We start from the raw sequence: 16,571 nt of genomic DNA on the forward strand, positions 1-16,571 counted from the left end.
GGTGTGGTTGGGGGGGGGGGGGAGTGGGGGGAGGGGATAGTACCTTTTTCCTGTACCATGACAACAGAGTTTACATTTTATAGCTGGGCTAGCATACATGTAAAATTTGGTTTCTTACAAGTAGGTTTGGCCATGTCTACCTGGGAACCCCATACCAGCTTGCACCTTTAAACAAGAGAGGTCATCAGCTGGTGTTAAAATGCCAGAACTTTGTTGAGGTCTTTAAGGAACCAGTGCTAAACCAGTGCCTCACAGCAGTGAGTGGAGCTATGACAGTTTATGCCAGTAGGGCAGGGGTGGGCAAAATACGACTTGTGGGCCAAATACGGCCCACCAAGCCATGCTATCTGGCCCAGGGGCCCCTAAAAATTTAGGAAATTAATATTTATCTGCTCCTGGCTGGCTGTCAAAGATGACAGGAGCTGAAGCAGTAGGACCCAGGGGGAGCCGGCAGGACTCACCAGCTAGGCCAGTCCGGATGCCAAAGATTGGGGGTTAGAGGGCGGGACTTCTGGTCCCAAGATGGCAACAAGGGGGTGGGACACCTGTCAAGGGGCTGGGCTACCGATGCAGCCCTCAACAGCTTGCCAAAACTCAGTAAGCAGCCCTCCGCCCAAAATAACTGCCTGCCCCTACTGTAGAGGGTCTGTCTGAATTAAAGTTGACTGTGGCAATTGGCTGCATTGTCACTCTTGAAGACCTACTCAGCAATGCATTCTGTTACTTAATGTATAATGCATTCTTTCCAAACCAATGAAGCTAGCTTTACAGCATCCCATGTCACATACTTTGTTTGCAGCTTCCTCTCTCTACTTTTCAGTCTCCACTTTTATTTCAGTAGGCTGCATTGAAACAGTCCATCTCAACGAAGGGGGAAAACTGGTTGATGATTTGGGGACTGATCATTGCGGTCTGGTCCCAGCTTCCCCCTAGCATCAGGGGGAAGCACTTTCACCAGCATTTCTTGCTGCTTCACTCATGCCAGTTTAGCTGTACTGACCAGCACAGGTGGAAGCATGTAGCCAAAACTGAATTCGCTCTTCACTTGCCTCAACATACACGGAGTTAACCAACCTGACAGCCACTTTCCCTTGCACATGGGGACTGGTAAAGGAGGAAGCCTGTGCAGGAAACCAGAGGAGCTCTATAAACTCCCTGGTTCCCCAAGCACCCCTCATGGGTGTTCAGTGGCACTAAAAATGGAACCCGCATTTAGAGAGCAGTACGTAGTCAAAACATGATGTCTTGAAACATGTACAGCAAGAGTAGGTAACCTATGGTGCATGTGCCACGAGTAGTGGAGGCAGCTGCCATCTTTGACACTTGAGCCCTAGGTGTTCAGTAAAGGAAGGTGCTGGAATGGAGGCACCTTCAGCTACAGGAATGGAGTGAGAGCAGGATGCTGCAAGAGAGAGATCAGCAGAGACAGGTGAACCCTTCCCGGGCCCTTGCAGCTGCTGCCAAATTCAGGGCTTCGGATCCTCACTTGCCATAAAAAAACTACAGTGGCTGCAGGGCCAGAGAAGGGTGATACCCCCTCTCTGTCTGTAGCATTCTGGCCGCCCAGCTCATGAGCTCCTGCTAGGATCGCCTCTGGGGATGGGGATCATAGTTGCACTTGAGAGGGCAGGACAGAATATGTGGTAGTTCAAGACAGTGATGTACAGTGTTGAGGAATACAGGAGATCACCATTACCATATACATGTATATGGTACATTTGAGGGGGCAAGTTAGTCTTCTAACTTTGTAATTGCTGTCAGTACAAAACTCTTGAGTGTATTTTAACCTTTAGAGAGAAGTACATGTTGCTTGTGTCACACACTGATTTGTATTTATAATGATATTCTGTACTTCTGCAAATGGTTTACTTTAGTAAGAATAAGTTCATATCAGGTATATGAACCTCTATTTCTATTCTGTGCATAGAAATTATAGAAAATTCAGATCTAAAAGAAAATTGCTGACCTTATTTTTGATGCATCACAAACTAAAATGGTCTAAACTTTTCTTGTGAAACTACACTTGATAATTCTGAATATCCTCACGGAAAATAAAACATAAGTTGTATCAATGAGCTAGGAAACCTATATGAAGATTTACTTTCCTTCCATTACATTTTGTTTAGAAGGATGAGTCAAACAATTGCTTGACCAACAAATGGCCTGCAACGTGAGTTTTGCAGATTGGTACTGTGTGTCATGAGGAATTATGGTGAGAAAAGAAATCATGGTATTTCTTTGATGTGTTCCATGCTTATTGATTCTTGCTGTTTGACTTTCCCTTAGTTCTCAGCAGTGACTTAGGACACTGTATCTACGCAACCAGCATCTGATGCAATTGATCTGCATGTCCAGTTCCTTCTTCCTTATTCTGCAATCTTAAAATGAATTCCAAATGTCAATTGGAAAAAAAGAAGAGTTCAAGTCGGGTATCTCCAATCCTGAAAATTTGGAGGCACTTCCAGATGTTATTACTTTTGTGGGGGCATTTAGACTGCCTAACAAAGAAACAAGCTATTCAGGCTTTGTAGGAAGGCTTTTTCTTTCTGTCTAAATTGGAAGAATGTCTAGGAATCTAGGAATCTGTGAAGGTGATGATGACGTGATGAGTCTTGAAGATTTCCAGACTATGCCTGTCTGCAAGATCTTTAAGCCCGAGGAGAATTAGGTGCTGGTGTATGAATAAACAGTTTTAGTTGCCAAGCTCTGCCTCCAAGATGCCTCCAAGATTTATTTTCAATTCTCTTCTCATGGATTGTCCTGGAAGCTGCTGATGGCTAAAATATGTGCGGTCTATGTGGTTGGCTGCATAGAACCTACAGTAAACTACAATTGGCCTGAGATACGTGAGCAACCATCCTTGCCCTTTACATCACCTCAAAAGTTGCTGTGGTTGGTTTAATTGCTCTTAGTTTTTCATTCCATGGGCCTGTATGGACAAGAATAGGAGTAGGAACATCTTTTAGAGGCAAAGGGTGAATTGTGGTCTTGACTGAAACTGGTGACATAACTTCCATGGAGTTTAGTTGTACCTTCTCTATAGGACTCCATCTCTGTTAAAGTCCTCCTATGGTGGTCAGATCTGTTCATTTGTTGTCTCCTTTTCTTCTTCCTCCTTCACCCCTGGTTTTATTTATTTGGTGTTTTTTCAGTATGTCTCAGGATTATTTCTAAGTTTTCACAGTTTTCAGATACCTGGGATTAGATGTACATCCTTCCCAGAGGTGCTCCAGTGGAATTTAGGTGCCCAGTTCACAAAGTGTATAGTTCTAATCGGTCCTCTTGGCATCCAGAAAACTGTGTAGGTACCTAGAATCATTAGGGACCTCTATTTTGGCCTGAAAAGTTCTTGGACATCTCAGCTGAGGCTTGTGCATGTGCTTGGAAGTAATCCATACCTAGTATGTAGTACCTGATTTCCACCTAAGCACCACTGAAATTCAGCAGTACTCTGTTCAGATCCCTGATCTTTTAGGCATTTACAGAGCACTCCCAATGCCTGAGTGACCCCATCAGCATGAATGTCAGTATGAAGTGCAGCACTGGATGTGCACAGTGCTCTAACCACTAGGCTGTAGCATAGGTTGCATGCAAGGTACTCTTTACCCTTACCTGTTGAAGCCAAGTCACTAGGCAGAAAAGAGCACAAGATGTATGATGCCAGAAGGAGAAGCAACAAGAGGGAACCTGACTGACCCATTGCAGTGGGAGCTCCCCAGGGAGTGGGATGGTGAAGGGGGCTTGGATTCTGGGTTCCAGTCCTTGTTCCCAGTCTTGTTTAGGCATTTCACATTACACACATTGGTTTAAAAAATATAAATCACCCTGATTCTGTTCTGCGTCCATGACTGTTGGCTGTCCAATGACCAAGTTTTCTACAAAGGCTGGAGATTCTCACATGAGTGAGAGACAGTTATGTAGCTGAAATGCAGCTTTTAAGAATTAGGGGATCAGAGAATTTTGTCGCCTACTGTTGAGCGTTAGGCTTCTAAACCATGAGACTTCTAACTCCTACATTACGTCCTCTCAGAGCAAAGATCTTCAGGTTTTGAAAAGATTCCAAAGTGTTTCACCACTTGCTTTGTGGGGAGCTTCCATCACAGCAAGAACAGTGTGGGTCATCTCTTGACACCAGCTATGTGGATCCTCATTGTAGTTTGGGTCTACACGAGGGGTGGCCAACCTGCAGCTCCGGAGTCCAACCTTCTGAGTCCAAATTGAGTAATGTGCTCGCTGTGAGCAGTTGGATCACGTGACGTGACGCAACAGCTATGGAAGCTGGTCACCATGGGCTTGTGCAAAGATTCAAGTAGATGCATATTAACTTCTGAAGAGCTGCACGTGGCTCCGGAGCCATGGGTTGGCCACCCCTGCTCTACAGAATTAGGTTTTGAAAGTTCTTTTCATGTCGTTCTCCAACACTCCCAACCCCCAGGGATCTTCTAGGTACGTGTGGTCTCAGGAGAACTTTCTGAATAAAATTCACTGTCACTTGGCGAAGAGAAAATCTTAGAAACTGTATTACTAGCACGAGAAGAGGAGGAGGAGTCAGTACTGAAGAACACATGGGCAAGTCCCTCCCCTTCAAGAAGAGCAATTCAAATCCCATACTAAATCACCCTGGGTAATGGACTACAAGGAAGAAGCATAGGGGCTATCCTCATCAGCATTCTGGGGTTGCAGCCTTTACATGAGTACCAAGCTCTCCCCATCCATCTTAGTCCTACTTAACAAAATGCACTGACTTTATCGGGTTTGGGGTCTCCCAAACCACACTGCATAGAAAATACTGTTTTTTTCCTGTGATACTTGGAAGCCTTTATTCCCTGAATGTTACTGTTCTCATCCATGTCTCACAACAATGAAAGTTTCTAATTTTTCTTTTGAGACTGGTGTTTTACCATTGCTGACCAGTACATCTAGCTCACCATTCATACTGTGGAAGTCAGGTATTGCTTTTGCAGCTGCTTTCATAGCAGCTATCAGCAGAAGGTGAGGTTTGTTTTCTATGTCTAGAGTACTTCTGTTTCTCCCTGACTAAGGAGATAGCCTGGATCTGGCAGAGAGTTGGTGAAATGCGTCTTTTTTCTTTTTTGCTGTATCTATATTCTCCTGGTCCAGTTTATGACTCTCTGTGAGCACAAGGGGCAAATTTCAAAGTTTTCCCTCAAACGTGGCAAATTAGGGTCAGGCCTGCACACTACTTAAAAGCACCTCTTGAAAATGAAAAATATTTTTCCCCCCTAAAGAAAACCCAAAATGTTCCTTTCTGACCTCACAGCCTTTGCCATAATCCACATATAATAAATGAGGTGATGAAAAGTAAGGATTAAATAAATCTTTGCTAATACTTTTTGATTGACTTAATCAATAATTAATCATCTTTTAGATGGGTCTGTAGCTTGTGGAGTAGATATAATTGGATTAGCAGTAGAAAGGCCTTTGGAGCTTTGAAGAGATTAAAATGGCTGTCAATCCTGTAATTAAATGACCACAAACAAAAGCAATAGTTTAAAAAAAAAAAAAGCCAGCTGACTCGAAATGATTCAACAAGTACTTAAGTACCACTAGAGCCTGGGTTGGCAGGATGTGTTCCGACTGATTTGTTTCCCTGAATGAGATGAATATGTATCAAATAATTTATTTTAATTATTTGGGTTGCCTAGAATGGCAGGTGAAACTGTATTGACCATTTCTTAAAGAATTCTTAGGGGAAAAAAAGCTAGTGTGTATATTTCAAACAAGGAGCAGATTCATTGTTTTAAGCATTGACTTTTCATGTAGCTTTCATTTGGCTTTGTAGGTTTGGCCTACATGAATGTCTTTATTTTCCCCCATCCCATCTTGGGTAATTTTTTGTTCCCCTTTCTTGTTCAAATGGAGAACTTCAGTCCAACTTTCCTCTTAAAGATTCTCTTTATAGAAGGACATAACTGTGTGTGATTGCACATGTCTGTATTATAACAGTGTGGCTTGATATATGTATACTTATGCTAATAGAGAATTTTTTTTAATCTCTTGCAGAGATGAGTTTATAAAACCAATGGGAGTACGACCTGATGGCTCAATGGCTCCTTTGGCAGAGACCGTCAGTCAGTACCAAATCAATGAGCCAGAGAGTTCAGAATCTGACTGAAGCATCACCTGCATCCCTACCAATGTCTCCTTTAATCCGCAGCTTTTCTTAGACATGAAACCTTTTACGTAAACACTCTACCCTCACATAAACCAGTACTCTCACTCTAATAGTTTTGTTACTGAGAGATTTAAATGATGGATCCTGTGATGTAATCTCTGCATTTTTATGACAGCTATTTATATAGGAACAAATGACCTGTTTATTAATTTAAAGCTAACTGTATTTCAGTGGGATATTGAGAGCCTGCAATGCAAAACAAAATAAAAATGTAAACATATGTATTGAAATATATTGGAGTCTTCTTTTCTTTTCCTGTGTCCATAGGTTTTACCTTCCTCTTGGGTTTCTACTGTTTACTTAAATCCCTTCCCTGACATGCAATTTCAAGGAAGTTAGAAGAATGAAGGAATATCCTTTATGCCTAATAACTAAATCTCGGAAATCATGAGGGACCTAGTGAAAAACTCACCGATTATACAACCACTTTTTCTAAATATGACCTTCACTAAATTGTTTCTTACTTTGTGGTTAAGCAGTCTGTTTAAAATGTTGCTGTTCTGTCAGTCAGTGATTACTGCTAAATCTCCCTTAAGAAATAAGTTGCACCTTGCAGTTTTCCTGGATCAGAGCCACATAAATATAAGTCCAGGAAGGTTAACTGGTCTTAGTTGAGGAAAACATCCCTATTCAGAACAGCACTCAAGCACTTGCTTAGTTCTTGCCTGGAATAGCTATGGACTGAAGGGTACAATGATGTAGTTTCATGAATTGGGGCCCACTGACCGAAAAATAATGAATGTGTCTATTGAAGGGAAGTCAGCTCAAGAAATAGGCAAAGCATTTTCTCTTAAATTGACCTTTGGCCATGGCAGTTGGAGAGAAAAGTGTCATTCTCAGCCACTGCCTCTTTAATGCTGTAGCTTTGTTTTTAAAAGTAAATAATTGTAAATAGTTTCTAGGGTCGGAAGGGACCTGAACAGATCATCAAGTCCGACCCCCTGCCCTAGGAAGGAATGAGTGCTGGGATCATAATACCACAGCCAGATATCTATCCACCCTCCTCTTGAAGACCCCCAAGATAGGGGAGAGCACCACCTCCCTTGGGAGCCCATTCCAGAGCCTGGCAGCCCTCACCATAAAGTAATGCCTCGCTCAATTTGTGGCTGTTATTCCTTGTTATCACAGGTGGTGCCCAGGGGAACAGAGCCTCACCTATTTTCCGCTGGTCCCCCTGGTGAGTTTATAGATGGCCACCAGATCCTCTCTTAGTCTTCTCTTGTGGAGGCTGAATAGATTCAAACCTTTTAGTCTATCTTCGTAGGGCCTGGCCTGCTGCCCCCTGACCATGCGAGTGGCCCTCCTCTGGACCCTCTCAAGGTTAACCACATCCCTCCTGAAGTGCGGCGCCCAGAACTGGATACAGTATTCCAACTGTGGCCTGACCAACGTCACATAGAGAGGAAGGATCACCTCCCTGGACCTGCTTGTGACGCATCTGTAGTAAAGTTTGTAGGAGTTTGTATTTTGCCTTTTTCCCCCACCTGTTCTCTCTTGCTTATTTGTCTTTTAGTGCCTGTGAATGATAAAACCTACCATTTGTCCTGGTCCAACATGTTTCCAGCATTTTGCTCAAGAGATCATTCATAGGACTTAACTGCATGCATACTACTATCTCACTTGTCCATCTTCAGAAAAAGCATAGCAGAATGATTCTAGCAACTGCTTCTCCAACTGTGGCTTGTTAAAAAGCTAAAGGGCCTGTGGGCACCTTGGTTTCTTTCAGTTTGACATTGGTTACGTAAGATAAAGAAATTTAGGCTGAAACTTTATGCACTACCTGAGCAGCAGATGAGCACCCAGTTTGTACACATGCCTCCCTTCCCTGAAAGATTTTGGCTGGAATGGAGAAAATAACAGAATCTCAGAGATGAGCTACCCGAGGAATTCTTCTCAGCGTTGTGGCTCATAAAAGATGAAAATACTGACAGTCCTGAAAAGTTTGTTTCTCTCTCTCCCTCTCTTCAGGGACAGAAGGCCCTACCCTTTCTCTTTAAGGGGCACTAAGGACACCAAGCCCTAAATTAATGTTATAAGCTGAGCAGCCCCTACCAAAATGATGGTTATACCCATCTGTGCAGTTCTGGATTGTGAAACTGGCTACACCCTTGTTCTGCACCAGAACAAATGGAGTGCAAGCCACTTGCAAGCAAGGGCACCTAGCCATTACTTGCCAGATTTGAAGGAAAAGACAATATCCAAAGGGAAAACACATTTGTGCCTTTATAATGCACTAATAATACCTAGGTGCCATATGCAGAAATATGATAGAATTTCTGTCCACTACAGGACCCAACTCCACCCTTCTGCACTAGCTTCCAAGAGGAGATTTCTTTCAGGAGCTGCTTTTTTCCAGTTCTACACATTATTCAGTGTTCAACAGACATCTAGAGAATACACTGTCTGTCCCTCAGGAGCAACAGGTTGCTAGCTTCATTAGTGAAGGTCTGAAGGTAGCTTGGCATTAGCTGAGACCTGTTTTCATATGGCAGTAGCAGCAATTGCCTTTGTTTATTTCCATAGAAACCCAGCAACTTGAGGAGTTTGAAGACCAGTAAGTGCCACAGCAGGACTTCCTGCACCAAATGCAAAGCAGTTTTGACTAAGGAAAAAGAGTAAAATCAAGACTTCCCTGAGTGCATTCGACCAACTATAAAATGATTGTTTTGGGAGGACCAGAGAGGCTATTGTAACAAACAATATTGGCGCAAGAGACTTCATTATAAGCTGTTTGGCATTGGGCTTCTGTGCTCTGGCTCTGGCTAGCTGGAACAACACAGCTATTTATTTTCCTACTTGGAAGTTTATTTTTCAAAATGCAACAGTATTGTGTAGTCTTCAGACACCACTGGATGCTGTTTCCAGTGGCAGAGAAAGAGACTGAGAAGACCTGATTTCCAGCTGCAGAGCTATTTGTTTAAAACAAACAACACGCCTCCCCCCCAAAAAAAATTCACCATTCTCATGAGGATCGCAAGTTGGACTTCCTACTACTGCAACATCACAGCTCCTCACTTTGTTTTCCCTTTCACTTTACATGGCAAGATTGTTCTTTATATGAAGTCTGCTGCATGCTTGTAGGCCCTGACAATCACCCAGGCAGTTCTCTTTGTTCCTGTAGCTTTTTTCCCATTTTTGAGATGGTTCTTCCTACCTCACTATTGGATCTCTCAAGCTGTGGCCTGTGCTGTACGCTAATTTGACTCCCTAGACAAGATGCAATCCTGTGCAACTAAGGTTTTAGTGCAGTGCCTAGCTTTTCAGGTATGAAAAGAAAACTTCCTGAATGTGCTGGGATTCAATGCTGTCTTCAGAAGCATGTACATACTGTTAAGAAAGAGTTGCAGCAGAGAGACTGCAGAAGCATCTGCTGGTTACTCTCCTTAAGGGAGACTTTGGCTATGCTGAGCAGGGAAGAGATGAAACTCAGCACTTTGAGGTACCGGCAGGCTCTAAGAGTCCGAGCTCCTTACTGTACTACTTCAGGCAGTGGCATACCTCAGGACAGTGACCAAAAAAGGTACGGAAAGGCAAAGAGTTGAGAACAAGGAGAGTCTAATAATGGGTACGGACAGATGGTAACATTAAAGTCAGTCAATAGGGAGCAGGGACTTCACTACAAAACAGCTGGTGCAGTGTCTGTCTGCTTGCAGTTACTCTGCAGTTAGGGAAAAATAACTGAAGCAGTGCAACTTTGTAAATGGAATAGGGCTACTAAATCTTTTGATATATGCCACTGGGGTAGGTAGATGGGAAAGAATTGTAGCATCCCAACTATGTTGTGCATAACTTTTTTCCCCCCTACTGGGTGACTGTAACTGAAGTTTATGAAGAGCCTGATCCTGAGTTGTACTATCCACCCCCATAGAATCATAGAAAATTAGGGTTGGAAAGGACATCAGGATGTCATCTAGGCCAACCCTGTACTCAAAGCAGGACTCATGTCTATTTAGTCATTGATTATAAGTGTTCAGCACTTTTCTGGCCATAAAATCTGTACTGGTACATAAGGGCTGTCTTGTAGCCTTGCCCCAATCAGCTCCAAACTCCCAGTGTTAGGTTTTCGGTGCATTTGCAAACCTACAAAGCCCTGACTTTATAGCTCTGTCTCATGGGCTGTAATTAAAACTAAAGTTCAGTCCTCCCTCTGGAATGGGTTTGACGTGTCCTTTTCCCCATGGTACTGTCCTGTCCCCCGTCCCCTGTCAATCCTGTCTACCACTAACAAGTATCAGAGTACATCTCATAGATTTTTAAAACTTTTTTCCCGTCAGGAGTTTCCCTTCTGAGTTATTGCATACATTATGGCAGGGCCTGGAAGTCTGAGTCAGGACCAACACCAACTGTGATGAGTGATATACGAACATACAGTTAATAGGATGATCGTTGTCTTGAGAAGCAAATGGACTATCTATAACAAACTTGCATTTATTAACATGTAACAAAAAATATAATGTGTTACTGGAAACCAGCCCTTACCAGTGACTCCAGCTATTGCTCTAGGCCAGTGGTTCTCAAGCCATCTCAGAAATTCAGGTAAGTGCTATGGCTACCTCCTCCTTCAAGACAGAGGGCTTCTCACGAGCCCTGCACGCCCAGCCTGGTCCCAGTTTCTTGCACATGCAGAAACATTAGGATTAAATCAAGGAATGAAGATGAAAACTTCCTTCCATATAAAGTCAGAGCTGTGTGGTTATTCCCCATTGTTTATACTGGAATCATTTGTGTGTTCTCACACTGTAGGAACGCATACCTATCTATATTAGTGATCTCATTTGGTATTGGGGCAGGCATGTCAGAAGACTGTTGCAAAGCACAGATGAGGATGACAACAGTTAAGAGAAAAAGATTTTCTTGGGATTTTACAATAGTTTATAGCCCCTAGTGCTTGCTTTTTTTCTCCTGCTTAAAGTCTAAACAAGGTCCCTAGATGGGTTATTAGAGGATGTTCAAATTGGCAGTCTGCATAAGTATTTACCAAGACTGAGTTCTACTATATGTATACTTATACTTGTGTTGGATGATGGTAATGGCACAGTCATTCCATGACTTCAGTGGAAGTTACTGGATTTTGGGCACTGTCTAGTAAAATTTTCCAGGGTACTCAACTTTCATTTTCAAAAGCAATTTAGGCACTTTGGAATCAGAAACATTATGAAAATGTTACCTGTTGACCTTGCTACAATATGTTCCTTTCATACCTGGGATGACCACCACATTTGGAAGTCGCATGCTACTATAGCACCTCTCAACCACACAGTAGTTGTGGCGTAGGATACCTGGTACCATCCGTCTGCAAAGCTTGTCTCTCTCACTCATTTCCCTTAGGTTTCTTTGATGTAGATCAGAAGCTCCTTCCTTGACTATTGTCAGCTAATGTGGATAGATCATCACCACAATGCAAAGGCAATGCTTGCTCAAGCTCTTGGTGTTACCTTATGTTTTATGGCATCAGTTCTTGGTACAGCTCCAGAAAGCAAGTGCTGTTTAGGCTTTAAATGCGCAGGCTTTAAATGAGTTCTGAGCAAGTCTTAACAGATTCCCCAGGCTCTGCCATTGATTAGGTCTGCTCTCCTTCAGCAGACTCAGGAAGAATTGTTTTCAGCAACCGACCAATAGAAAGCTACCTCTTCCTTAACTTTATCTAATTTTCCTAGCATCCCATCCTGCAGTATGGTAAGCAGCTTGGCCTTACAGTGTTGCAGAAAGAAAAAAAAATGCTCCTTAGCAGAAGCAGGAATGGACAAGATAGGAGTTCTTGCAGGATGATTAGAAAGATTCCTGCCACCTGACCTTGTTCTCTGAACTGGAACCCTTAATTTCTCTCATGCACAGGGTCTGCTATTGATTGTGCCTATTTGGAATTGAAGCTAGCATGCTCAGTTGTGCAGGTCATGTGAGCATTACTCCATAAGTCCCACTGCACCTGCTCACTGCAACTGCATTGTCTATTGTTAGCAATTGAACTTTTGTTAAAGTTTGGCACCACCTGCATTCTTCATTCTGGAGCTTCAAGCCAGAAAAGGCTTTGATAGTTCATAGCAGCACATATAGTATATAGCAGAGGAAAACTTCCTGGAGAATGAATGCTTTGTCTGGTTTTCTAAATGGTGGATTTGACAGAATTTTGATATCAATACTTTGATCCTTTTCACTTTACAGGGTAAGACTGTACAATTTGTACTAAAAATCTGAGCCTAGTTGCAAAACTGAGAGAGAACAGCTTGTACAACTGTAGTGCTGGCATTTTTAATAACAATCACATCCTCTATTTTTACTATACTGGTCTCCTGCTTATTTGCATGAACTGGACCTTCTGTGGGTTTTTGTATAATAATGTCTATAAAGGGGGTTTTTTGCAAGTCATTGCTTTACCATCTACAGCTGTTTTTCAGGAAGTGGCACAGTTTTCATTGGAGTTGATGTATTTTTTTTAACAGAATGCTTTTTAGTCTTTCCAAAATGGCCTTTAAGTGTCTAAAACAAACATTTTCACAGGAGACTGACACTTCCAAAACACTTAGATTTTTGCCAAATTATCCATCCTCTTTTATTAATATTAATAGAAACTTTTTCACAAGCATTCTGCAATGCTTATTAAAATGTTTCATGTGCTAAAAATTAAGATCGTGGGTAAAGGACATTATTGAAAAAAATGTTTTCAATAAAAATTCTGTGAGAGAGAAAAGATTTGGCAACCCCCCCTGGCTCCCAACATACATTCTGAAAATCAGTATGGATTGGTTTTTATAATATTTCACTTCGTAACAAAAAATGGCGTTTTCAGTTTTCAACCTTGCCTATTTTCAATGGAGCACTTACTTTCTGTTGAACTGCCAGGATATTAAATCTCCTTAAAATGAGAGTTGCTTTTCTGTAATATTCTGAGGAAAAAAGAATGGATGGGCAACAGTTGGGTTTTCTTCCTGAATGTAGTTCTTCAGCCAGAACTGTAGAAACCATTGGCTTTTATAGGGAAAGTAGCTGTTGTCACAAGATAGCTTGAAACTAGGGAAGCCATATGGCAAGCTGTCATATCAATCAATAGACAAACTTCCTATTTGGAAAAAGAAAAGTAATCTCCAAAGTATACAGGAGTCTGAGAGCTTCCAAAGAAGCATTCTACTATATTCTTCTCAGTTTTATTAACACAAAACAGCTAATAAAATCCTGCACTTTAATAAGGTTGGCTGTAATAAGACTGCTATGCTGTTCAAACAACTGAAGCCCAGACTTTACAAATCTTTGATGAGCAACAAGTTAAACAGTTAGCTGGCCAGGTCAGATTCTTTCCCAACCAGTATGAGTAAAGCACTAATTAAAAATAGTAGAAAGGTCCTACAGATTTGAGGACCACATAGGAGAGCAGTATACTCTGGCAAATGAAAAACCTTGGCTGTGTTAACATTGTTATATTCATTACCTGGAATGTGCAGAAGAATTGTTAGAAAGAGGATCCTGAAATTGTAGGAAACTTTTTCCTACATTTCTTTTATTCAGGCTTTGCTATTGCTGAAGTCAGATATCTTCAAAATATGTGGATTCTGGCTCCAGTGGCTATGTAAAATTTATACCAGCAACCTCTTGACCTGTGCATTTATTTTAAGTGCTAAATCCTTTTACTTCTGACTGTCCCACTCCCTCCTCAAAGTCCTATTTCTCCACAGAAAGGCAAGGTCAGACTCATCAAAGCTTGTACAGGTGACAGAGTGGGGTAGAAAGGTGGTGTTAAGCCCCATTATTCCTCCTGAAGCCAGCAGGCTACTCTGGCTCCAACAAAACCTGGAGGAACCTGCTCAAAACTGTGCCAGACTGGAAGTTGCACCCACCAATCTCCAACAGTTCCAGGAGACTACTCTGGTGCATCATCTTTTATTTGTCCTTTATAAACCCAGAGTGGTTATGTGATGAAGGTGAAAGAAGTAGAGGGCTGTACCATGTGAAAAGCTGAGAGCTTGATACAAATGTTGTACCTACAGGTGGAGCTCCTCTATCATCATTGCTTTACTCTGTGCTTTTACATGTTGTTTGGCTCTGTTTACTGAAGTGTTTATTATTGCATTGGCCTTGTTTCCATAGTGTACAGGCTTTAAGACTGGATAGCAATTTAGATGCTGCGTATCTGCTCTTAATCCTGAAATCAAGTCGCATGCTGCCTTAATGGCTTGATTCTGGGAAGCCAGCATGCGCCGTTGGGACAGAAGATTGCACTGGCAGGTCCAGTTAGAGATGCAATGCAGAGCTCACTACAAGCAGTGCTTCAGAGGTTGTATCCTCAATGACCAGCTGCCTCCATACCTGGAAGAAGTCTCATCCCCTGCTTTGACTGCTGCAGAGCTGGCTTTATGTGTGGAAAGGCCAAATGGGCTTGAACCTCCCACAGAATAGTTATGTCTCTTAGTCCCTCCAGGAGCCATTGGTGGCACACTGGTGCCTAGGCAGCCTCCTAGCTAATGGCGAGAACTGACAGCTGCTCCCCATCACCCGCTTGCAGCTAGTGACCCTGTGGAGATTTACCTTCTTTCTAGTCTGGCTGGAACTTGGTGTGCAGAATCCAGACAACATCCCCATGACACTCCTAGAGGCAGAACTGGAGGGTATAAACTCCTGCCTGGTCTTTGTCTGACATGGCATGTGTGCAGTGAGTGGCAATGCAGAGCAGACATTTGCTCTTTGCTGTAATTAAATGCATTTCCTATTCTAAATTCATGTCAAACTGAAAATAATATGGCAAAGGTAAATGCTGTGGTGCTTAAGTTTTTTAATCGCTCCCACATTCTGTGCTATATTATAAGTACCCAAATGATTAGCAGTGTTGTTCTCCTATCTGCTCTATTTTTATAAAGCAAAAGAGCCAGTGACAGTTGCCCAGGCATTCACTGGTGAAATTTCCAGTGTGCAACATTGCAAGACTGAGACTTCCAGCCAAAAGAGGCTGTCTCTCAAGTCAATGTATAGCTACAAATCTGGGCATCTAATGTCAGCTTTCAAGGTGTCACACACATTCAATGAGTTGGCCGAGCAAAAAGAAAAAAAAAAAAGGGGCGGGGGGCGGTGAGTTCTTCGAAACTTCTCACCAGGTTCAGTTTGAATGGGCTGTAACAAGGTCTAGATCAAAGATTTCCAAACTTTTTTTTACTACATCCCCCTTTCCAGATTTACCAGCTGCCTGTGTATCCCTACCAGCCTATTTTAACCCCTTAAATGCCAATTATTATTAGAATGAAAATTAAATCCCCCATTACACAATGTCTCCCGCGTACCCCCCAGAGATGCACAGTTTGGGAACCCCCGGTCTAGATGGTATTTTGTCTCATTCAGGGCTAAATCATGGGTTTATACTCTATGTTGAAGAGGGAGGTGCAGTGTCTCTATAAGGAACCGCCTCTTGCCTTATATTTCATTGCAAACCTTAAGGTCAGTTGAGAACAACCTCCAGTGAATTCCATCTATGCACCATGTCTGTTTGGCAAAACCATGTGGGAGGTTCTTTAGAGTCACTCTCAGCTTTGGAGCTCCCTCTTTTTGGAGCCCAAGCCTGGACATCCTCCAGAAATATCACAAGATCTTCTCATTTGGGCAGGCTTTATAGCAGGAGCAGTTACGTTCCGAGGTATCATTGGAGAATTGTTTTATCATCTACTATTAAATTTTAAAATGCTACCTGTTTTTTATGACTTAGCTTGTTTTTATTCTAAGCTGCCCTGATCACTTTTTGAAGAGGGTGATACAGAAATCACATAAATCAAATGAGTAGTGTTCAGACTAAAAGGATGGCAGTGCTCCATCTAGATGATTTTTGCTCATTCTTCCTGGACAGGGTTGCTGTCCTTGCCCTAGCCCTAGAAGCCAGCTCTGTGTAAGACATTTTGCCATGTGAAGCAAATGTTGCTGTATTTCATTAATGGACTTCAGAAAAATATGAGCCCTGTTTATGACTCCTCAGCCTGGAAAAATGAATGCCAGTAGGTCCTTAGTTGTTGCTTATGTTAAAAAGCCATTCTTCTTATGTGTTACTGTGTATGGGGTCCCTAAATAGGTTTTTATAACTTGGCTCGGAAGTGTCACAACCCAAGGGTGTGATTTTTGTGTGTATGCGCTTCGGCACTGCTAAATTATTTCCCGCCACGAGGCGCTTTCTTTGCAAGGTGCATTTCTCAATTGCAAAGAGAAAACCCCGGTGCAAAGGAGTTCCCGCCACCCGCATGCAAATTTGTGTCCCACTATTGGCCAGTTCTAAATTATTCCCACGTGGCGGCTAGCGATTGGCTTGCTAGCCGTATAAGAGGCTTGAGCGGTTTCCGCCCAAGTTGGAGGACTCCACAACCATCTGGAGGAGGAGGACTTCACGTCTCGTGAAGAACTCTAAGCGCTG

The 16,571-nt window shown here is 42.5% G+C and overlaps 1 protein-coding gene across 1 annotated transcript in view; it reads left to right on the top strand.

Moving 5' to 3' along the window:
• Positions 1-6,416, top strand: part of RIC8B (RIC8 guanine nucleotide exchange factor B) — a 48,291-nt gene extending 41,875 nt beyond the window's left edge. Inside the window, exon 9 of the mRNA XM_025204903.1 lies at positions 6,025-6,416. Within this exon, the coding sequence (XP_025060688.1) occupies positions 6,025-6,136 (112 nt within the window). The 3' untranslated portion in view covers positions 6,137-6,416. The remainder of the gene's footprint in view (positions 1-6,024) is intronic.
• The last annotated feature ends 10,155 nt before the right edge of the window (positions 6,417-16,571 follow it).

The sequence above is a fragment of the Alligator sinensis genome, unplaced genomic scaffold (genome assembly GCF_000455745.1).
Source record: "Alligator sinensis unplaced genomic scaffold, ASM45574v1 scaffold267_1, whole genome shotgun sequence".
Classification (NCBI taxonomy): Eukaryota; Metazoa; Chordata; order Crocodylia; family Alligatoridae; genus Alligator; species Alligator sinensis.